This window comes from Hippocampus bargibanti, linkage group LG11 (assembly GCF_051943395.1).
Source record: "Hippocampus bargibanti isolate YZ-2025 linkage group LG11, ASM5194339v1, whole genome shotgun sequence".
In the NCBI taxonomy this organism is placed as follows: domain Eukaryota; kingdom Metazoa; phylum Chordata; class Actinopteri; order Syngnathiformes; family Syngnathidae; genus Hippocampus; species Hippocampus bargibanti.
The window spans coordinates 20398903-20422350 of NC_142744.1; the positions used below are offsets into that span (position 1 = coordinate 20398903).

Below are 23448 nucleotides of genomic sequence, written 5' to 3' on the forward strand. Positions count from 1 at the left end.
AGAGAGTTCCATTAACCTGCAATACATAATTTTGGAATATGGGAGAAACCACACAGTGGCCTGGGAAGAACATGCAAACACCACACAAGAAGGGAGTTAACTTGGATCAAACCTTGCATCTCTGCCCAATGAAGCCAATCTAATCTACTAACCAATTGACACCATGACAAAGAACCCATTGATGAAAAATATATTTTACAATTATTTTACTTAGCGTCACCAAATAAAAAGATCCGTAAATGTGTGATAATTCAGTACTTTCCCCAAAAAAAACTGGTTCATTTGTGGATTTCCCATGTTTTAATGACACATGAGCTTTTTCAATGAGCTTCGTATGAATTGCATGACGTCGCCCAACCCAACAGAGTACCCTGACATTGTTGCTGAGCAGCGAGGCAACCCCCAAACGGGGTGTGCTCGTACCCGTTCCGGGCCACAGCACCATCCACTTTTCCGTGACGGCCTTGGGGGGCGTGGCCATCCCCTACTTCCTGGACGAAGACCTCGGCTGGGAGCCTCGGGCGGACGAGCTGCGGCGAGCGTTGACGTCCACCTGCGCAGCGTGCATCCCCGTCGCTTTCTACGTCATCAACCCGGGAAACCCCACAGGTGCCAATGACGCAAACACGACTGCAAGCCGTCTCGATTGCCGATGACGATCTTGGTACTCCTCAGGTCACGTCCAGAGTCGGAAGTCTATGGAAGAGGTCATCAGGTTCGTTGCGGAGAACAAGCTCTTCCTTCTTGCCGATGAGGTGATGTGTTTTAGAGTTCATGCAAAGCAATTGTGAGAATAACACGGAACACTGGTGAGCGACAATTTGTAATCAGAGATGGCTTTATGTGTCCTGAAATTGATATTTAAAAAAACTGTTTTTCTAGCACATTTTGGAGATCGGGCGGCCCGGTAGTCGAGTGGTTAGCACACCGGCTTCACAGTGCAGAGGTCGCTGGTTCGCGTCCCAGTCCGGCCTCCCTGTGTGGAGTTTGCATGTTCTCCCCGGACCCGCGTGGGTTTTCTCCAGTTTCCTCCCACACTCCAAAAACATGCATGGCAGGCAGATTGACCACTCCAAATTGTCCCTAGGTGTGAGTGTGAGAGTGACTGTTGTATGTCTTTGTGTGCCCTGCGATTGGCTGGCAACCAATTCAGGGTGTCCCCCGCCTCGTGCCCGAAGACAGCTGAGATAGGCTCCAGCAACCCCCGCGACCCTAATGAGGAATAAGCGATACGGAAAATGAGATGAGATTTTGGAGATCTATAAATTGCGTGCATTTTTCTGTTCATTTTAAGCAGCCATTACAACTTTAATGTTTGACAAAAAAACAAACAAACATGACCTAATTACTATTTTTAAATTATTATTATTAAAACCTAATGTGCTAGAGAAAATATAATCAGAATTGGTGTGAAAATAAACATAGCATGTTAGATTTAAAAAAGGGCAATTTTTCAAAACAGGAACATCTCAAGGTCAAGCACAATAGATTGTTCAAACACCAATTTATTCCCCCTGTCCAACCATGATGCCCATATTTTAGGGATCCCTGACGTCCGGTATTTAGCGGAATTTGTTGCATTTTTGGTACTTATATGTCTAATGTGTTAATAGTCTAGACAGTGTAGATTATATATATATATATATATATATATATATATATATATATATATATACACAAAAAAATCCTCGTCTCACCCCACACGCACTCCTGCGGAACTACGGGACAAGTGCGACCCGTGGACACATCGCAGTGGAGAGCGGGCACCCCTTCACACAGTGCCACCTCCTCAAGCTTCAGGGCCATGCCTGTCGCATTGAGTTCGTGGATGTCCGGATCCTCAGATTGGGCGGTGCCCATCTCTGAAAAATCCGACCCGAGCTGGACTGGACATACGATCGCGTATGACAAGCAATCGGCCACAGGGTTACACTTGCCGACCACATGCCGAATGTCTTTTGGAAATTATGAAATGGCCGCTAAATGCCGTTGCTGTCGGGCTGACCACGATTCAGTCACCTTCGACATGGCGAACGTGAGTGGTTTGTGATCTACATATGCGGTGAACCGGCGCCCCTTAAGGAACGAAAATGGTGCGTTGCACGATAGGGTGCTCACAAATCTCTGTCGAAAACACTATACTTGCGTTTGTTATCTTGCAGCTTCCGACTGAAAATGCAAGGGGCTGCCATTCGTTCTCCACAAGCTGCTCGACCACCCCCCTAGGGCAACATCAGACGCGTCGGTAGTCAAAGATACTTGTGGGGTTGAGATCGGGTGGACTAGAAGAGTTGCCCTCGCGAGAGCGTCCTTGGCTCGTTGAAAGGACTGTGCTCATTGCGGAGGCCACTCAACGGGGTCATTAGCCTTCTTTTTTCTCAAGGCGCCGTACAGGGGTTTTAGGAGGTCTGCTGCGTGAGGAAGAAAGCGGCTGTAAAAATTAATTATGTCCAAAAACTCCTGCAGAGCCTTAACTGTGGTCGGGCGGGGGAAATTCACCACTGCCTGCACGTTGGCGGGTCAGGGGATGGCACCCTGTGGAGAAATGCAATGCCCCAAGAAATCGATCTCAAATTAGCACTTCACAGGGTTAACGATGAGGCTGTGCGAATCAAGACGCTTGAAAACCATCGTTAAGTGCGACAGGTGTTCCTCCCGCTGGCCACAAGGATGTCATCGAGATAAACGAATACAAAATTGAGGCCTCGCAAGACTGAGTCCATAAGTCTTTGAAATGTATGTGCTGCCCCCTTCAGGCCAAAAGGCATGCAGAGAAATTAAAAGAGGCCAAATGGGGTTATTACCGCAGTTTGCGGCACATCCTCTGCCCATACCAGCTCCTGGTGATAACCGCGAACTAAATCTAATTTAGAAAAGATCACGGCGCTGTCCAAACGTGTGGAAAAGTCTTGGATGTGCGGAACGGGGTAAGGGTCTTCTTCGTGCCTGGCCTCTCCGTGTGGCCAGAAACACTCGAACCGCCTCTTCCGGCAAAACCCGATAGTAGCCGGTGGCTAGGCACGTCCAGTTAGCTAGCACGGCGCGCACTGAGGGTGGTATCTGGCGTAGGACTATGTGGGGGAAAAGGAATCTGCCTTCATCCGAATTTAGGAGCGATAGCATTTTGTCCATTAGATCCACTGCTGTTCCGTCGCCGAGTCCGGGAAGGGAAAGAAGCCTGTCTGGTCTCTCAGAGGCCGATAACGAGAATCGTCTGAGCAGCAGGCATTTGAGCGGCGCGTATTTCTCGCTCTGTAGAGGTGCGCGTAAGAGTGGCAGCACACGACGAGTAGTCTGTTCGTTGGGAGACGCCACGACCAGATAATATTTTGACTCATTTGTCGTGATGCCTCGTAGGTGGAAAAGCGCTGGCCGGACATTTCTTCGTCTGTTACTATGAACATTTCCAACGTCGGGGTCACCAGTGTATCAGTTGATGAAGGAGAACACACGACTGACTGGAGTACGTCTTTATTTACTGCTAACAAGTGGATATGACTTAAACAAGGAAAAAATGCAGTGAAAATATTCTCAACAGAAACACGCCCCCGCTGTACACCTGCTGGGTGAGATTCCTGGTCCTAGTGCCTGACAAAATATAGATTTTGTTTTGATATAAAGCATGCGTGCACCTATTCCGTATAATTGCTCGCTCGGGAGAGCACACGACTTTTCTTATTGTAACGATGTCGTCATTTTCCGCAATTTTAATTTCCCTTGGCTGGGATCCCTGATATTTGGAAAAACACTCAAATGTCAAATTCAAACGGTCGTTACACAGGAGCTCACCAAGCTCATGACTAACACCAACAGTGTTTTTTTGGGGGATTCTCAATGAGAGTAGAATCAAAAAAGCCTTTAATAGTCCCACAATGGGGAAATTATCGCTGACCATAGAGTAGTCCGCATATATACAGTAGTGGTGAGTGAAGTGCAAATACACTGTAGAAAACGCACGAAAAAGATAATTTTCACTGAAAACTTGCTATATGTAAATGAGGTCAGTGATGTCCTACGCGCAGGTTTACCAGGGCAACGTTTATGATGCCAACAGTGAGTTTGTGTCATACAAGAAGCGCCTCCATGAGTTGGGGCCACCTTTGGCCGACACTCTCGAGCTGGCCTCCTTCCACTCTGCATCCAAAGGCCTCCTTGGAGAGTAAGCTCTGGATCACATGACACGCATGAAGACTCCTAATTGACCTCTGTAGTCACGTTTTGGTTTTCCTCTCAGGTGCGGTCTTCGAGGAGGATACGTAGAGCTGATCAACATGGACCCCGTCGTCATGCCGTACGTCCAGCGCCTGTTTCATTTGATACCTTCTACACCCGTCACCGGGCAAATCGCTTTGGAGCTGATGGCGAAGCCCCCCCAGCCAGGAGATCCATCATACCTGCTTTACATGCAGGTGAGTTCACAGCAGTCCAAAAAGTTCACAGACAGAGCTTCTGATATTCGGTCAGCTGCTCCAGTATCCTGGATGCATCATTCCCGTTACCACAGGAGACGGAGCACACGAGGGGCACACTGATTGACAATGCAAAGAGAGTGCTGCAGGTTCTCAATCAACTACCTGCAATCAGCTGCCAGCCAGTGCGAGGGGGAGCCTTCGCCTTCCCCAGGTTGCATCTGACAACGAAAGCCATTTCCAAAGCCAAGGTCAGACCCCCTCGTGCAACTCACGTTTTATGCAGCCGTTAATTTGAGGACAGGTTTTCCAGCATCCATTACGAAAATTATTCAAACATTAGACGAAGGGAGAAAAAAAATAAAGGATATAATGAATCTAACACGCTCAATTAAAGGTAAAACAAATATCTAAGCAAAATTGACTTGTAACAAATCAATATATTCTATTAATTTCAACTATTTACAAAGGAGGTACAGTATAGGGAGTAATCGTTCAGCTACTTGACAGGAGGTCCTGCTCGGCCAAGATGATGTATTTAGAATCTAATGTGTTTTGGGGAGAGTGGGGGTCACAGTTCTCACAAGGGCTCAAATAAAAGGCGGTTCAATTTCAAAATGCTTTTGTGAGGGGACAATTGATGGCACAGAGGATCATTTCTATTTTTTAAATATTGGTGAAGACAAAATCCATTTGAAAGGGAATGTGATGGAGCACCACCAGGGTTCTGCTTGTGCACAGGCATTCCAAGAGTTTACAATCGTTTCCACATCCATGTTAACTTCCCTCTTTAAAGGACAACCGACATCACTTTTTTGTTTCCTAACTGACATCAGAAAAACGTTTTATAGCATCTAAAATACCCAAAACACGCAGTATGATATTTTTAGTCAAATGCAAAACACCAATAAAAATGATTTAAAGTGTGCTGAAACTGCAAAAAAATGTAACAACAAGTGGCCAGTTTCAGAAGGTGTCGTGGTGTCACGCAAAGACGTCTTGCCTTGCTCGCGAATCAAAACAATGGCTTCAGATTCGGAGAACATGCTTTCTTGTTACTCATCCAGTTATGAATATGATTCAAATAGTTCTGAAGAGGAAAGCATACATGTTTGCAATCGATTAAAGAATGTATTCCGTGTCATTTTGAGGCACCGGAGGGGAGGGGTGGTAAATGTCGCATCCAAAACAGGCAGAAGATAGCGACAAAGCTCCGTGTGGAAATAATAATACACGGGCTCAAAATTTTTGTCACAACACAAAAGGATTCACCATCGCGTTATATATGTGTTTTCCTTCTAATTTCACCATCAACACGAAGTTTTCAGACCAAACAAAGTACGGCAAAATGCATTGACGTGAATGCTGCAATGTGTCCTTTCTTAGTCAGGGGCGTACCTTCAGTGACGTGACGACTCGTCACCAACTCAAAAACAAGACTTCCAGAATATTCAGCGCGAGTCTTAAAATGTAAAATATAGCTATATGCGGTGGAATTTTTGTAAAATACGCTCAGTAGAAGTCATTTGAAGCCATTTTCCAAATTATGGACACAACTTGTCCGGAGATGTCGGTTATCTTTGAAGCGCCATTGACGTGAAATGCTGTCAATGGGAATCTAATGAGTAGCGCCATTGACATTAATTGCTGTCAACTTTTTTTCTCAATAAAAACTAAAAGTCTTGACCAACTGCGATTTGATCATTCAGCTACAAAAGTAAACATTTATTTGGGAATTGAACCAGTTACCGCTGCACTGTCAAGTTGATGTGCTAACCACGGTAACCCCCGCCCCCATCAAAATCTGTCTGTACATATGTGATGGTGAAAATGAGATATATATATATATATATATATATATATATATACAAACACCAGATGACAAAATAAGACAAAAACAACAAAAATAAAAGGAAAGCTCTTTCAAGAGCTCTTGCAGGCAGCTGCTAACTGCGGCACCATCTTGGATGTAGCTAGAAATATGCATGCACACACACTAAATATTACTACTATTCAATATGATAGAGTACAAATAAATGTGTAAAGGACTTCAAATGGAAAATCGATACACCGGTGACATGACTACTGTACATTATTTTGCTATTAAAAGCATATTTTGATTCTTGTTAGTATTTTACATAAGGAAACATGTTCAGACATTTGAAATGTCAAAAAATAAAAATTATTCGTAAAGTTTTGGGGTGTAAAAGGAATGTTTGATAAACAGCTTCTGTTTGGGGGTGCATTTTTTTGGGGTTTCCAAAATAGGCCATTAGGATGGAACTGAATCATTTTTTACAGATTACAGAAACATGAAAAGATAGAAACTACATTTTCTCAAGGTGATGAAAATTTAGTCCAATCTTTATTTTGGTAGTTTCTGTGTTTTCATAGTCATAATACACATTTTAATGTTGAAAGATCAGTCTGAATGCTGTAATTTGGCTGGCATTTAATATTTTGTTCTTTTTGTTTTGATAAAGTACAATACAATACATATTTATATGGCGCTTAAACAGGAGCTGAAACTACAACAAAGCGCTTACCATGGACAGATATCATATACAAGAAATAGTGAATTATAATCGAAAAGTGAAGATCATCACTCACATTTTAGGAGAAGACAAATCAGATATGCTTGGTTTTGCACCCACGAGGCGGGCAGGCCCTCGAGGGAGCCATGCATATTTTGGTACATGACATCAAAATATCTCCTTTAATACTGAATACTGTCACGTTTCAGAATGCGGGCCTTGAACCTGACATGTTCTACTGCTGCAAACTGTTGGAAGACACCGGCGTGTTTGTTAGTCCAGGTTGCGAGTATGGACAAAAGGAAGGAACTTACCATATCAGGTTAGGATTTTTGCCCAAGCACCAGGTGGTGTAACGTTTGTGCTTGTATCACTTTTAACAGATCACATTTTTGGCATTCTCAATGACCGAGGGGAAAAAAAATATTTGTATCGGCGCAAAACAAAATGTTATGCATCTTATCAGTCCCGAACACAATTGACCAAAGTCACTTTCTGTAAAATAAACAAAAATGCCTCTTGGACACTAATTTTACTGCACAAAACACAAGTACTATGTGCACTTCTATCATAACATCACTCATAAAAAAATCCAGTAACGCATAGCAGGAAATGAAAAAGAAGTTAAAAATCCTCAGGCTCATTCTTTGAAGTCCACCTTTGATTATGTCTTGCTTCATACTTTTATTTCATATATTTTGTTCTGCAGCTTCTGCATTATGACTCCTGCCGACACCATGGAGGAACTTCTGAGACGCCTCAGTGCCTTTCACTTAAAGTTCATGAAGGATTTTCCCTAATGTTTCCTTCCAATTCTTCTGGAAACTGGGATTGGATAATCCTGTAAAAGCAACATTTTTCTTTCCCCCATTGTGGGACGAATAAAGGTTTTCTGATTCTGATAACTTTGCTGCTGTTAATTGTGAATTTCTCCATTGTGAGACGAATAAAGGTTATCTTATCTTCCGTTTTTTTAATGTAATAATGACAATGTATATTTTGATCCTGTCAACATTCATTTAATCTGATTTCTACCCTTTCATCTGAATTGTAAAAATAAGATGACCACATTGTAAGGTGAATTCATTTGGCAACTGGGAAAAAAGTCACACTATTAAAAAAAAGTAGTAAAGCACGCTAAAATTCAGGGAGTAACTAGCAACACATTTGCCACCAGTGCTATGCTCTGTGACATCTGTCAGTGTCAAAGAAAAATCAAAACTTGTGCAATATGAAGTATGTTTTTAATTTAGATGACCCTCAAATTGTTACTTTTGGAACATTATTTTATATTTCAGACAGTAAAATTCATAGAGCCAAAAAAAAAAAACATTTTGACTTTTAAGTCATTAAATATATATATATATATTAGGCTGCACAACCCAAATGAATGGATTTCTTCAATAGTACATTCGATGGCCATTCAAAAATAGTAATCTAACAAAACATAAATAACTGCTATACAGTTTACAATGGCTGTATATTTAGGATGGTCAGTCTACCTTACTATCATTTGGCATCCACAGGTTGCCGTCTGTGCCATTAAGCAGCTCCACCAGCAGCGCAATGAGTTCACCGTCTTGGCCCGAGTACGTGGTGGCGCCATAGGTGGGCTGTGTCAGGTTGCGGCGCAGCATGGCTTGGATGGAGGTGCGCAATTCCCACAGTAGTTCCCAAGCGCTGGCTGACAGTTGGCAGCGCGCTAGCGAGCATCCTGAGAGCACCACCTCCACGTTGTCTCCACGCACTAAAAACACAGAGATGGAGATTTTTGTCCATGGCAAAAAAATAACTTTCAAGTACATATGTAATAAATCATGAAAACCACACCCGCAAGGCGAAATAAATCAAATAGTTTATCTTTAAAAAAAACTAAAATCACAATCAAAAATATTTAGCCCCCCCAAAAAACAACAAAAGTAAAATCTAAGTTTTAAAAACTCCCTCCTACGGAAGAGCATTAGAGCAAAGTTGAAATGTATATATACATATATATATATATATATATATATATATATATATATATATATATATATATATATATATATATATATATATATATATAGTAAAGTCTCGTTATATCGATATCGGATATATCGATAGTCCCGGTTATATCGATACTATTTCTATGCAGGCACGGAGAAAATTACATGCAAACAGGGTCGGATATATCGATAGTCCCGGTTATATCGATATTTTTTCGGACTCCCTTGAATATCGATATAACGAGACTTTACTGTGTGTGTGTATATATATATTTAGTGATGGGGTATTATTCTGAGAAAAAAAATGTTGCAAATGCGAGTTTCAAACTTGCAAATTTGCTAGATTTAAAGTCACAAATTTGCTAGATTTCTTCTTTTCCCTTCAAGGGGTCGCCACAGCAAATCAGTGTCCCCCATCTTTCGAGGTTTGATCCACATGTTTGTTTTGGCCAAGCTTTTACGTCGGATGCCCTTCCTCACACAACCCTCTGTATTTATCCGGGCTTGGGACCGGCACAAGAAGACTTATGTCCCTTTGTGGCTACAGAACAAGCAATTCGCTCAGTAAAAGGCTCCCAAACACAAAATGGTCATCAGCACAGCAACATTCAAAAAAGCAAAAACTGTACTCACCATTTGATGACAATGCTCTGATCTTACCATGAAATCTGTTTCCCCACATTACATCACAAACTAAACTTCAAAGTCTAGATTTAAAGTCACAAATTTGCTAGATTTAAACCAGAAAAAAAACTTTCGGACTATGAGATACATCATTCGGTCGTGCGGTGGGTTAGCAGCCTAATGCTCTTCCGTAGCTGACGGTCAAGCTGAAATGGACGAGTTAATCAGTTGTTACTTTGAGATCGGGTTTAGTAACAAAGATATCCTCCAACTCTTGGCACAGAATCACAATATTGTCATTTCTATCCGGAGTTTGAAGAGGTGGTGTCGTGAACTCAGTCGCGGCCAAAAGTATTGACATTTTGTGCGTAGTTAGACCATGAAAACCATATAAAATAAATTAATTACGCCAGAACTGACACTCCACAGGAACCCACTTTTGTTCTGTAAATTATCTCGTCTCACAAGGCTGCTAACGCTAACCCACTGCACGACCGAATGATTGGATTGGATATGCCTTTATTAGTCTCACAGTGGAGAAATTTACATTTCACAGCAGCAAAGTGATGAAAGGAATGAAAGTAGAAAAACAAAATACATGAGCTGCTGGAAAGGCAGCCACTCTCGCGGCGCCGTCTTGAAGTCAAAAGAACAAAAAAAAACTAAATAACAAATAATATGACAGCATAGAGACAATATGACAAAACAAAGACACAGAGAGACATTCATTCTTCAGGACTTGCTGTACCCTCTTTGTGATGACACAGAATGATGAAACAGTTCTAGATGAAAGAGGAGAGGATCAAAGCGTCTTTCCACCAGTGGATCAGGGACATCATGGTGGAATGTGCATGCCAACTACAAGCTAAATATTGAAAGCAAACACGCAGCTGTAGCATCCATTGACGAAAAGAGATTGTCTCACATCTCCTGTTCCACATAAATCTGCTTCAATTCCAAGCCGCAACAGTTCCACATACGCATCGGCGCTCTGCGCTGACGCTCCTTTCTTCTTATTGCTGGTTCCTCAAGCCATGCATCCATCCAGCCGCAGACCGTCCAACAGCACTGACCTTTCCGCTAAACAAAGCGGGGCTGTGAAGATGCCCATTACAGGCGTAAAAAAAGCACAATGGCCCCTTTGGTGTCCAGCGATGGCAGTCGAATGGCTCCGACATTCCTCCCATTCAAAAACAGTACTGGCATATTCATGCTGCCGAAAAGGCGCACCCGCTCAGCACAGTCTCCTCCTTGATGAATGTCGTGGTCAAAAATGCTGAAAAACAACCTGTATCCGTTCCACACAATGCACAACAACACAAAGTGACAAAAGAAAACACAAAACAAGACAAAAACAACCAAAAAAAAGCAAGGCTCATGAGAGCACTTGCTGAGGCTGCCTACTCGGGCGCCATCTTGGACTTCTTTCTTTTTGATGCATCTCAAACTTAGAATTTTTTAAAAAACGTTCAAATCTAGCAAATTTGTGACTTTAAATCTACTTTTTTTCTCAGAATAATACATATCTAAGAATATATATATTTCAACCTGGCCACAATGCTCTTCCGTACACTTCTGACTCAATATGTGTATAATTTAGCAATTAAAAAAACATCCGATCCAATAATGCAAAAATAAAAAAAGTAATGTCATTGACATGTCACATGTCATTGAAGTGTACCCGTTTCCGTGACGTCACAGTCTGTCAGCAAGAGCAGAGCGAGAGGATGGACTGCTGACGAGTCGCGGATGAAGACGGAGCCATTGGACTTGAGGGCACCGAAGAAGGTGAGCCATCGGCTAGGAAGTTCATCGTTTCCTCTACAAATGGCGCAGATACGCATGGACACACACACATACACACAAAGCATGTCAGAAAATCAATGAGAAACATGCTCTTAAAAAAACGTGTCGCACCTGTTAACTGTGGAGCGATGGAGAACAACAGGGCCGCTTGGAGTGCGGAAAGACAGCCTGTTGGGACGAAAGCGCCCCCCTCTGGTCACAATGCCTCGCTTAACCTGAACAGTATCACAAGTCAAAGTCAAGTCAAAGTCAGCTTTAACGTCAAATATGCTAATATGCAGGACATACACTACAGATGAAATTACTGTCCTCTCGGACCCAGCGTGCAAGGCACTTCTAATGACTCTGACAAACATAATAAACAAGTACTGTATGTTGAAAATCTTTGGTTTATCCGGCAATGCAATCGGCAACGGTTAAATAAACATGTCACACGTCACTATGTAGGCCAGCCCATCTGCTGCCTTTGCATTAACTACTTAGCATGCAATAGCTGCTGCTTGCATTAGTATTTTTTTAAAAGTGGGTGCAATCTTGCATCACACTTTTGAAATCCCTCTCACTAAAATGATGATGACAACAAAGTAAGGCCTTTGAATTTGTGCGGACCTGGATGAGGTTGGGATAGAGTCCTGCCAGCAGCACAGCCTTGAGCAACTGCTCCTGCTCGCTGTGCTGGTTTACTATCGACAAGCTACGTTGGCATTCGCTGGCACGGGATACCAGTTGAGCCTCGCACAGATTCTCGCTGAACTGAGAGATGAGACCTGCAGTAGTGGACAAGCACATTATAGCTCAGGGGTCAATCAAAGGATGGTATTGGAAAAGCACTTTTATATCATTAGCTTTTAAAAGGCAGAATCTGATGTTCATCCTTTAATATTCAGCCCCAAAAATTTCATGTCAAAAAATTATTGAAATAACGATTGGAAAAAATACTTTTTCATATTGAAGATTCCATGATTATTTATTTAGAATATACAGTAAAGTCTCGTTATATCGATATTCTCGGGAGTCGGAAAAAATATCGATATAACCGGAATAGTATCGTAATAAGCAGTACTACCAATATAACCGATATCAATATAACGAGACTTTACTGTATATACATGTTTGTGACATGAGCAGCAACTACTTTGACAGTGATGAGAACGACTATGATGATGATGCGTATAATGTCATGGTTTGAAATGTGGACTTTGTCTGAAATATGATGGATGAACAGAGCTTTGTATGAAAAAAAAAAAAAAAAAAAAAAAGAATATATATACATGTTTGTAGTCACACATTTTTGGTGAATGATCAAAATTAGATATATTTGTCATGCAGATTTTAAATATCTTATCATGAAGATTATGAAAACCTGATGTGGTTGAGAAAATACAAGCGCAGATTTAGAATAAGCAACAAAAGAAATCATGTGGAAAAGTTTACTTTTTCTCTTATAAAGGGGCATTTTGCACATCAAAAGAGAATGGGTCCTCAAAAATTTGAAATGTGGCTTTGTGCGTCTTGAAGTTTGCAAATCTGTGATTAAATTCCCTCTCTAGTTGTTTCAAGTTTCATTCATATCAATCATGCGGGCCGCACTAACATTAATCTTTCATGTCAAGGCGGGCCGCAAAATATTCTTTCGGGGCCGCAGTTGGCCCGCGGGCTGCGAGTTTGAGACCCCTGCTGTAAAGTGTCCTTGAGAGCTTTGAAAGGCGCTTAAATGTAATTTATCATTGTTATTATTCTGATTGTTATTATTGTTACTCCTTATATCAGGGGTTTCAGGAGGAAGCCATCATTGTCAGGGTGTCAGGAGGGCATAGCCCCCGAAATCAAACGATTTTTAACATTACAGCTACTTAAAATGAGACTAATAACACCATACAAATGTTGATCAATGTCAAAGATATACTTGTGAAAAAATACTTGTATTTCAACTCGTCAATCATGAAAATATCAAGTTTGCTACTATTTTAAGAAAACAAAACAGAAATACAGTAAAGTCTCGTTATATCGATATTCTAGGGAGTCCGAAAAATATCGATATAACCGGGACTATCGATATAACCGGGACTATCGATATATCCGACCCTGCGCGCATGTAATTATCTCCGTGCGTGCATAGAAATAGTATCGTAATAAGCGGGACTATCGATATCACCAATATCGATATAACGAGACTTTACTGTATTTTACAATAAACCTACTATTTAATATTTTAAAAAAGTGCAATGAATTGTAAGACATTGTGAGTAACTTCAAAGATGGACATCTAACCTTCATTCCTATGGGTTGACAAAAATAGGTATCAACAAACTCCTGACCTGTCAATTTATGTTTTTCCCGTATTGTATACGTTTTTTATCATTTCAAATCATGTACGGCATCCAACAACTTTTTATACGGGATTTTTTTTTTTTAATCGGGAACCGATCTTACAAAGACCATTCTGGCTCAAATCCAATTCGTCTCAACTGCTGGTAGCCAACGACAATGCTACCGCCAAACCAGCAAAACTCAATCATATATATATATATATATATATATATATATATATATATATATATATATATATATATATATATATATATATATATATATATATATATATCGCTGCGTATGGTAAGATTGATAAAAACATACCGTGTAATGTTCACCTTTTCTTGACTGAAGTATAACTATTGGAAATGCTTGGGAGTATTCCTCATAAAACAACTGTAGTTTTCTTTTAGACTTCACACTTTGTGTTGCTTTTTGTCCGGCAGATACCATTCAGGAATGACCCTGAGCACACGCATGCGCAATTCATCTGAAGGAAGCTATCAGCTGGCACTGAGCCAATCACCTGTCCTAAATTTAGATACAATGCTTAGCGATCTCGTATTTTGATTTTTATTGGAAACCGTAATTTTCATTAATAAACCGTAACCTGGAATGGGATGATAAAAACCGTACTCATTGCGGTATCATACTTAATATACCGTTAATGAAGCGCAGGCTGGCCTTGGACAAGCATAGTTCCTCCAAGTATTGGTCTCGATCGTGACGGTCTCCTTCATGCTGAAGCCTCCTCCACCCCAGCACGGCGCGACTGTACGCCAGGTAGTCGCTGCAACTGGAGCCGCTCAGGCCAGCCTTGGTCTGACGGACGGCGGCGACAGATCAGAGTGTGCGGTTGAATCTGATGTCAACCGTCGCCATCTCACCTTATTGACCAGCGCTCGGTTCTGCAGGCTGTTGTGGAAAGGGTCTCGGGTAAGGCAGGCGGCGACCGTCAACATCGGCAAGGCGCAGCGGAACATGGCACCCAGAACCAGAACTTTGCCCAGACGCGGGTCACATGACATCGAAGCCACACGCTCCCCCAAAGGCGTCAGCGATTCCCGCTCGTCCAGGACCCCTGCACGCAAGAAACAAAATTGCAAAATGTTCTGGTAAATGCATTCAATTTCCCCAAAAGACAACAGTGTGTCTTATAATCAGATGCCCTTTATATATATATACAGTGAGACCTCAACTTACAAACACCTCAACTTACAAACTTTTTGTCTTATACGTCAAATTTATGAACATTAAACCTTATAATAAGCACTATTTTCATAATACACACCCACCACGGCTAGCGGAGTGATCTTCGGTGGAAGCACACGACCGAACAGCACCAGAGGTTAAGTTACCAACAGTCCTTATGGAAGGTGACTCTCCTTCCATAAGCCATCAACGACCATCAAAAAGGTAAACAAAACTTTATTTTACAGCACAGTTTATTGCTTTTATTACAGTCCTCATGTAATGCGCCTCTCTTTCCTAACAGCAATTCCCTTTGACCTCCAACGCCATTCCATCAAGCCATAAATGACCATCACAAATGTAAATAAAGTGACTTTATGATACAATGCAGTGTATTTCTTTCATGACAATACAATAGCACATTTATTATACATAGAATAAGGTATGTAGTGTGTAGTTTTAAGGCTTATTTAGTTGAAAGTATATTTTATGGAAACCCGGGAACGGATTATTCCCATTTTAATGGTTTCCTATTTTGTTTGTTTTTGAGATACATACTTTAATATATATATATATATATATATATATATATATATATATATATATAGTAAAGTCTCGTTATATCGATATTCTCGGGAGTCCGAAGAAATATCGATATAACCGGGACTATCGATATATCCGACCCTGCGCGCATGTAATTTTCTCCTTGCGTTCATAGAAATAGTATCGTAATAAGCGGTACTATCGATATAACGAGACTTTACTGTATATATATATATATACAGGGAACGCGGCGGCGGGAATGCCCCGACCCCACAGCCCCGCCCTCGCGTTCCCGCCACCGCGTTCCCGCCGCGGCTGGTGGACACCCTCCCTCCGCTGCCATCACACAGTCGATTGCTGTGCGACAGTGAGATACTGGATCCCCAAAATTGGGCGTTGCGGTCCCTGCCGTAGAAAAAAAAAGGTCTGGCGGTCGTGGTCGTAAGTACGGGTGTTACTTGTATATGGATCAATATTCTGAGTTCTTGGACGCGGCTTTTTAAGTGTTCTGTAAATCGCTTAATTACAGCTGCAGCTGGTGTAGGTTCAATACAAAAAAAGCTGTATTGTATTGTATTCCTTTAGCGTAGCTAAATCTAGTGGATGTATAGTTCAACCACAGTCACTATTCTAGCTTCGATTCTAATGCAGTGTGCCCTATATATGAAAAAAAAGTTTTAAAATAGGCCATTCATTGAAGGTGTGCTTATAGTGAAGATAATAATCTATATTCACAACACCATATATTGACAATGTATCATTTTTTGGGTTATTTTTGTCAATGTATTAAAAAAAAAAAAAAAAAAAAAAAAAAAAAAAAAAAAAAAAAAAAAAAAAAAAAAAAAAAAAAAAAAAGCAGAAATCACTTTTACCAGCACATCCGAGTATACATTCTCATCCTTTGTCACCAAGCTCAAGATTTAGCCCAGGGACATCATCTTTCAACTGATCATCTTTGAAACATTCATGCAGCTAAATTAGTTTTGCACCCGTGATAAATGATGTTGTTTACGTTGCTGTTATCGGATGTTGCGTCGAGAATTTTGAGGGAAAGAGAATGAATGTTTTCAATTTTGGGATGATACCGAAACAACAACATGCGGAAAAAGTAAAACGGCATGTGATACTGTCATTTTGTTTTTTTCTGTGATCCATGAGCACCTAAAGCAGGCAGTCGAAAAGACTCACCAATGTCTTGCAGATTTCGGACGGCATCTGACACAGCTTCTTTTTCGGGGCTGTCCAACACTTGTGATAAGAAGTCAACAGCCTCCAAGGACACGCGTCAGAAAGACAACACAAGTCAAGATGATGAAAGCATTTAGCATTCAAATACCAATGCCTCCAGAAACTACCTTTAAACTTGGACTGTGGATCTTGGCCTGGACCACTAAGCTCTCCAGCGGAGTGCGCAGTATCTCCGGGACGGGGAAATGCGTCATAGTGTCCAGTTGTTTACGAGGGAACAGATGGTACGACTGACCAGGCTGACAGCGTCCGGCTCGCCCTTTTCTCTGAGTTACGTTGGATCGCGATATCCACACCGTGTCCAGACAAGATACCTGACAACAGCAGGCATTACATTCGTGAGGACGGAATTTTGTGTGCCATGCAATTTGCTAGAAACCAGTTCAGGGCACACACCACCTAATGCCCAAAGACAACTGTGATATGCATCAGCACACCCTTGTTTATAATTCAAAATTCTGATAATAGTTGAAGTAATAAAAGTGTTTCATTAAATTAAGATTATTTAAAAAAATCAAGTAAAATATGTTGCAACCTAATTTTATTCTTACACATGACAATTTTATTAACTGATTAAAAATGACTATTCCTGCAACGTTCTAACTTAAAAAGAAATAAATATTGCTGAAAAACTTTTTTTCACATTTCTTTGCGAAAAGCTGCAGTATTTTTTCATATAAAATTATCACTTGGCTAACTGCAGAAATTTTGAAGAACTTGCATTTAACTCATTTGCTGCCATTCCCGAATTTGTTTGGGTTTTGGTTTTTCTTGTGGGGGTGCCGATAAAGGGCTGGTCAGACCTCTGCTAATGTTTTTCCCTTCCACGAAGGGGCAGCATTTGCCTTTTGTCCATGTTAGCGCTTTGTTACAGCTTCAGCTGTTGTTAAAGCGCTGTATAAATCAATATGTATGTATTTTATGGTATTTTGCACAGCCGCCCCTATTTCAAGCGCAGATAAATCCAGATCCATATAACTTGGAATCAACTCTTTTTTTTTTCTGATGAAAGAAGAGAGTCTAAGGTTTCTTATTCTGAATTTAATGTTTATGTAGTCCTAAAACGTAATATTCTGTGGGTCCTGAAAATAACAAACCCTGGCACTGGAGTAGACACATTTTTGCCCATCCTTTGCCAGTGAATGAATTAATTTGCATGCACAAGATCAAATGAAAATGTTGCATACGGGGCCTTACTTTAGTGCGTGGGTCATAACTGTGCTCCTTGTGCGTTCCAGCGTCCACCACGTGCACAATGTCGTCGATGGTGATGGAGGTCTCTGCGATGTTAGTGGCTAGGACAATTTTCCTCTGACCCTCATGGGGGTGCTGGAATACTGCCTGCTGGTCTGCTACAGACAAACTAGAGTGCACTGAAACAAGAAGAAAAGGAGATGCTAGTTCCTGTTGTTGCAGGTATAAGGTGGATGTTTGCACTCTTACATGGCAGGATCACGTGCATGCCAGAGGAAAAGTGCGGATTCATCTGAAGCATCTCTTGAACCGTCCTGATGTCCTGCCATCCAGGCAGGAAACACAGTAAGGCACCTGAATGAGGAAGTAATTTGAAATGTAACCACATTGAATTTCTGCAGAAGGATGAACAAGTAGAGAGGGGTTTCGCTACCCGGATCGCCACGTTTGTCGATGTGCTCGATGACATCAGCGACCAGATTCAGATCCGGACTGGCATCATTGCTTTGCTGATGTTGAGGAGGAAAAAAGGCACATCTATGAACAATGATGAGCAGCATGGAGAAATGTCACCTCTCCAAATATTCCTTTAGGCATTATCCAAATTCTATAAAATTATTATTTTTTTCCCCTAGAAGAAAAATGGTGTCTATACATGTACAGTGAGACCTCGCTTACGCTTAAGCTCACAAACTTTTTGCCTCACGAACATTAAATTCATGAGCATATACTCTTGGCTAATGAACTAGTTTTGGGCAGACGGAGCAAACCACACAGCGCCACGGTGGCTGGCGGACTAGTTTTCGGCAGATGAACACCAAACCACACGGTCGAACAGCGCCATGGTGGCTGGCGGATAAGTTTTCCACACCTCCTTTCTGTGAGTGCAGACGTGGTTTGCAATCGAGTGGAGTACTTTTGCTATTAAAAAGACCCAACCACAGGCTAGTGTTAAGACGAAGAGGACACAAAAGAAAATTACGGCCGAGCAGAAGAAGATCATCGAAAAACACGAATGAGGTGTGCGTTTGTGTGGCTTAGCGTCCCAGTACCAGGACGCTAAGTCAACCATTGCAACGTGTGGCTAAGCATGTTTATGTTTATGGAGACCTGGGAACGGATTATTCTCATTTTTAATGGTTTCTTATGGGAAATAAATGTTCTGCAGACGAACTTGTCGCCTTACACACACTTTCTGGGAAGCAATTAAGTTCGTCAGCTGAGGTATCACTTACTTACTTGAAACATTTTGGTAAAAAAAAACTATATTCTCGAAACAATAACTAGTTTTTATTCATCAGTACACCCATCAATTTTCTGAACCGTTTTATCCACACTAGGATCATTGGGTGCTGGAACCTATCCCAGCCGTCTACGGGCAGTCACACTTGAACCGGTTGCCAGGCGCAGGTCACATAGAGACAAACAAACACCCACGCTCACATTCGTACCGAGGGACAATTTAGAGTGTTCAATTAACCTGCCGTGCATGTTTTTGGAATGTGGGAGGAAACTGGAGTACCAAGAGAAAACCCACGGAGAGTATGCAAACTCCACCCAGGGAGGACAGAGCTGGAATGCAACCTGGTAACCATGCACTGTGAAGTTGAGGTGAAAACCACTGCACCACCTGGTCGCCTGAGTTTTGAATAAATAAAACGTATTCACACAATAAAAAGTACAAAGCATAGAGTCTCACCTCATTGGTCGACTCGATGCTTTCTTCAAGAGGTTGAGGCCGCCCCATTTCTCTCAGCACGTCCTCCAGATATCTGTCACGCACGGGGTGCATGAATCCCGGCACCTTGACAATAGGACAGCCACCGAAATAGCGGGCCAGCCGCTCGTTGTCTCCGGTGGCGCTCATCAGCACCACCTGCAGGTCAGGGTTCTTGCTCATGCACGAGCGCAGTAGCGCCAACAGGAGGTCTGTGTTGACGTCTCGCTCATGAACCTCGTCTACCACCACGTGGCTGATGCCTCGCAGGGTGGGGTTGGACTGCAGCTTCCTCAGAAGAATGCCTACCGTCAGAAAGAGCAAGGCCCCACCGCTTTGCTCTGGTGGTTTGCTCTCAAGTCTGACCTGCACAGAGGGAGTGAGTCATCATTAACTGGATTAAAGGAGAAGGCAAGATGGAATTTTTTTATGAACGGCGTAGTGTCCATCAAAATTATTTTTTTTCCAAAATACATTGGCGTTATTATTTTTTTCAGTAAGTTTTAATTTATATGCTCAATTTCTCCAAACAATTGCCTGAACAATTATAACTGAAACCTCAAACAATTATTTTTTTCTTTCATTGTGCCCTTGGCAAAATGCGCTATTATTCAAATACATTTTTCTGCTTTTTATCAAGGAAGCCATTGGTCTGAAAATCCTGCTGTTTTAGAATAGCTTCGCGCAACACCTGTCACACTTTTTTCATAGTTTTTATGATTGAAATTTTGTCCAGCAAATTACAGATTACTTTTCATATTTATTACTTTTTTCCAATTACAGGTAATTCCCTTTTATTTAAATGTTCAAACAAGAAAGCTTTTACCGTCAAAGTCAATGGTATAATCTTTAACACAAGACACAAAAATCCCGCGAATACTTTCTTCACATGGAGGAAATGATTGATATTTGCACTATGTACATTTTTTCATGAAACGGATTTGCACATTTACAGTTAACATTTTTATTTTGCTATGCTTAGAATATCTTGTTTTCTATCCTTTCACCCCACAACCCCATCGCCTTTCAAATTGCTGCTGTGGACTGCACATTTCCCCATTGTGGGACGAATAAAGGTTTTCCGATTCTGATTCTGAAAAGCAGCAAAGTATGGTGCAAGGGTTAAAATCAATACTCAATTGGCAAAAAAATGAAAAAAACACAACAACATTTTTCAGCAACGTATTACACTATTTCATTCTGAAAACTGAAATGAACCTAACTAAACATTTGCCCAAAATGTCAAACGATATAAATGGCCCATATACTTGTATACATATACCAAAGCAAATTGTGTGTTTCTTGTTCAAATTCAAAAACTGCTAATTCTCATCACTTTTACAAAAGTTGCAACATTGAGAGCATTTTTCGTTTCCATTCCCACTTTGAAAATAATACAGTAATATGTGAGAGTAGTCTTTATTGGCCTCTGATTTCCAAACTGATTCATTCGTAAATTAGTTTTTATGCAACACCTATTTGTAAGTTCATAGCTATACTTGCCCCTCAAAGTCAACTGTCCTGACCTCAACACCCTTCCCCAAAAGCCGCTAACCTGCTCAGTGTCAAAAAAGTCAAGACGGTTTTCTAAGGCAGAAAATGTTGCGTTCACGTCAGAGTTCAACGGTGTTCATTAGAGGTCACAAACATTCGCCAAACGGCTGGCAGTAATTTTCCTGTAGTTTTCTTTGAACATGTTCAAAATGTCTTCACCACGAAAGGAAACCCCCACCCTCCACAAACTAACTATTGGTTAACATTTTAGAGCTTGAACAGACACTGACAAACGCTGACGTGAATGTGCACTTTATTTTTATTCATTATTTTTTTACCATCGGCAACAGTCGTAATTGTTCACCCTTTGGTGGTACAGTGAAACGGTATCGGGGCTTCCGAAATAATGAGAGGAAAATGTCACAAACCTGATAGCCAACAGAGTGTTTGAGAGCAGGGCCCATCTCGTGCGCCACGCGATGGGCCACAGACACAGCGCTGATCCGACGAGGCTGCGTCACCAGAATGTTGCAATCGGCGCCATGTCCCGCCATCACACGATCCTCCAGGAGGAAACGAGGGATGCGGGTGGTTTTGCCACACCCGGTCTCGCCGGCGATCACGACCGCCTGGGAGGCACGCACAGCCGAGACCACGCGCTCCCGGTGGTTGTCGACCGGCAACACTGTGCTCAGACCTGGCCCGGCGCTTTCCCACTCCTCCTGCAGGTGCTTGTTCAGGTGCCGCATTTCCCAAGGGGACCACGACCTGTAAGGTCTGCCTGTGATGGCGTCTATTATCAAGGCTTCCTCCTCTGCTTCCTCCTGATTGACGGTGTCATCCTCTTGTTCGTAGAGTTTCTGCACTTCGGCTTCAACTGGATACTGTCATAAATACACAAATTATACCATTAAGTTTCTTACCAGTAGCGGTGGTCAAGGTTCGAACACTCTTTGGGAGTTTAAGCTCTTTGGTAAGTTTACAGTTGACAAAGTGAACGCTCTACAATACAGACGATAATTCTAATTGTTTTCGTCACTAAACAACTTTAACTGACAGAGATAAATAAGCAACCACTTGAATAAGCTAGTCTAACTTAAAAAAAAATAAAAATTGAAAGTGCGTTTCCATCGTACTCAACGACACTGAAGCGACAACCGACGTCTTCGGACATGTGTCCATAATTTGTAAAATGGCTTCAAATGACTTCTACTGAGCGTATTTTACAAAGATTCCACCGCATAGAGCTATATTTTACGTTTTAATGATTGTAATAATTTATATAAATATTTAAATGTTATTTGATAAATGTTAATGAACATTTTGTTATCATTTTAGGTTTAAGATGACTATTTTTAATTTGATTCTTTTTATTTATTGTTAGTCAATATTTTAGTCATTATTGTAGATCTTATTTGTAAATCATTTAATTTCGTAAGTGCATTATGAATATTTTCTTTAAGTTTTTTGTTCTATATTTTTTTGTTTTCTATAATATACATGCTATTTAATAATTAATTAATTTTTAAGTTATAAAATTATATTTGAAATACATTAATGAATATTTGATATATTTAATTGAGATGATGTCATATTTTTATACTGAATGCTTTCACCATGAGCATCTTTTGTTGGTATTTCATATTATCTTTAATAATTTACATTTAATATTCTTAGAATTCTATGGCTGAATTTGCATGTTTCTGTCTGTTTGTGCGGCTTTTGATTGAATGGTTCATATATTATTTGGATAATGACTAATTTTTCAATGACTCTGGATTACTTTAGATAGCTTGTATACTTTAATTTTTTAAGCATTTAATTAGGGGAAAAAATATTTTATGGCAAGAACATTCATATCATTTCTGTGAACAATTGCCATTCACTTTTATAAAACATCTCTTGTAACTAATTTTATGCACATTAACTAATTCTATGTCACTTTGGTCATTCATCTTAAATATCGTATAATCGAAAGAAGTTTATTGTTAGATACAATGTTATGATTTTCTCTCTTTAGTCTATTCTTTAATTCTGTAATTTTCATGAACATTCGCTTTTGCAACTCTGGAAACTTCTGAACGTCTGCATACTTTAGTTTATCCATTTTCAAATTTATGAAGTTCATAATCCTCAATTCTGGAATTCTGATGATGACAACTTAAAGGATTAGGCATTCTTCTGAACACATTTCTTCTAATGATTTGCTAACCATGTTAAAATAATTTCTTCATTTGGAATAGTTCTTTATATTTCTTTCATGATCAATTATTGTCACTATATTATTCTATCACATTTCACTTAATGACAATTAAAATGAAATTTAAGTACTTCAATTTATCAATTCCCATTTACAAATTAACCAATTTCTAAAGTGATACATTAATGCA

At 40.7% G+C, this 23448-nt stretch overlaps 2 protein-coding genes across 2 annotated transcripts; one reads left to right on the forward strand and one right to left on the reverse strand.

Annotated features, from left to right (window-relative positions):
- Positions 1–353: 353 nt before the first annotated feature.
- On the forward strand, positions 354–8007 carry LOC148891898 (alanine aminotransferase 2-like; the record flags this gene model as incomplete). The annotated part of the gene is made up of 7 exons (XM_089008293.1): positions 354–609; positions 676–755; positions 4023–4159; positions 4235–4409; positions 4505–4660; positions 7153–7265; positions 7653–8007. Coding segments are annotated over 7 exons (1008 nt in total), but the record flags the coding sequence as incomplete, so codon positions are not given.
- Positions 8008–8290: 283 nt separating this feature from the next.
- Positions 8291–21961, reverse strand: dhx30 (DExH-box helicase 30). Its single transcript, XM_089008292.1, has 13 exons — positions 21487–21961; positions 19547–19930; positions 18281–18356; positions 18097–18201; positions 17851–18026; positions 16761–16967; positions 16594–16675; positions 14559–14752; positions 14334–14493; positions 11968–12125; positions 11470–11573; positions 11234–11373; positions 8291–8690 (listed from the first exon to the last, which is right to left on the reverse strand). Exons 1-13 carry the CDS (start codon positions 21805–21807, stop codon positions 8437–8439), a joined length of 2361 nt encoding a protein of 786 aa, XP_088864418.1. The 5' UTR covers positions 21808–21961; the 3' UTR covers positions 8291–8436.
- Positions 21962–23448: the final 1487 nt, after the last annotated feature.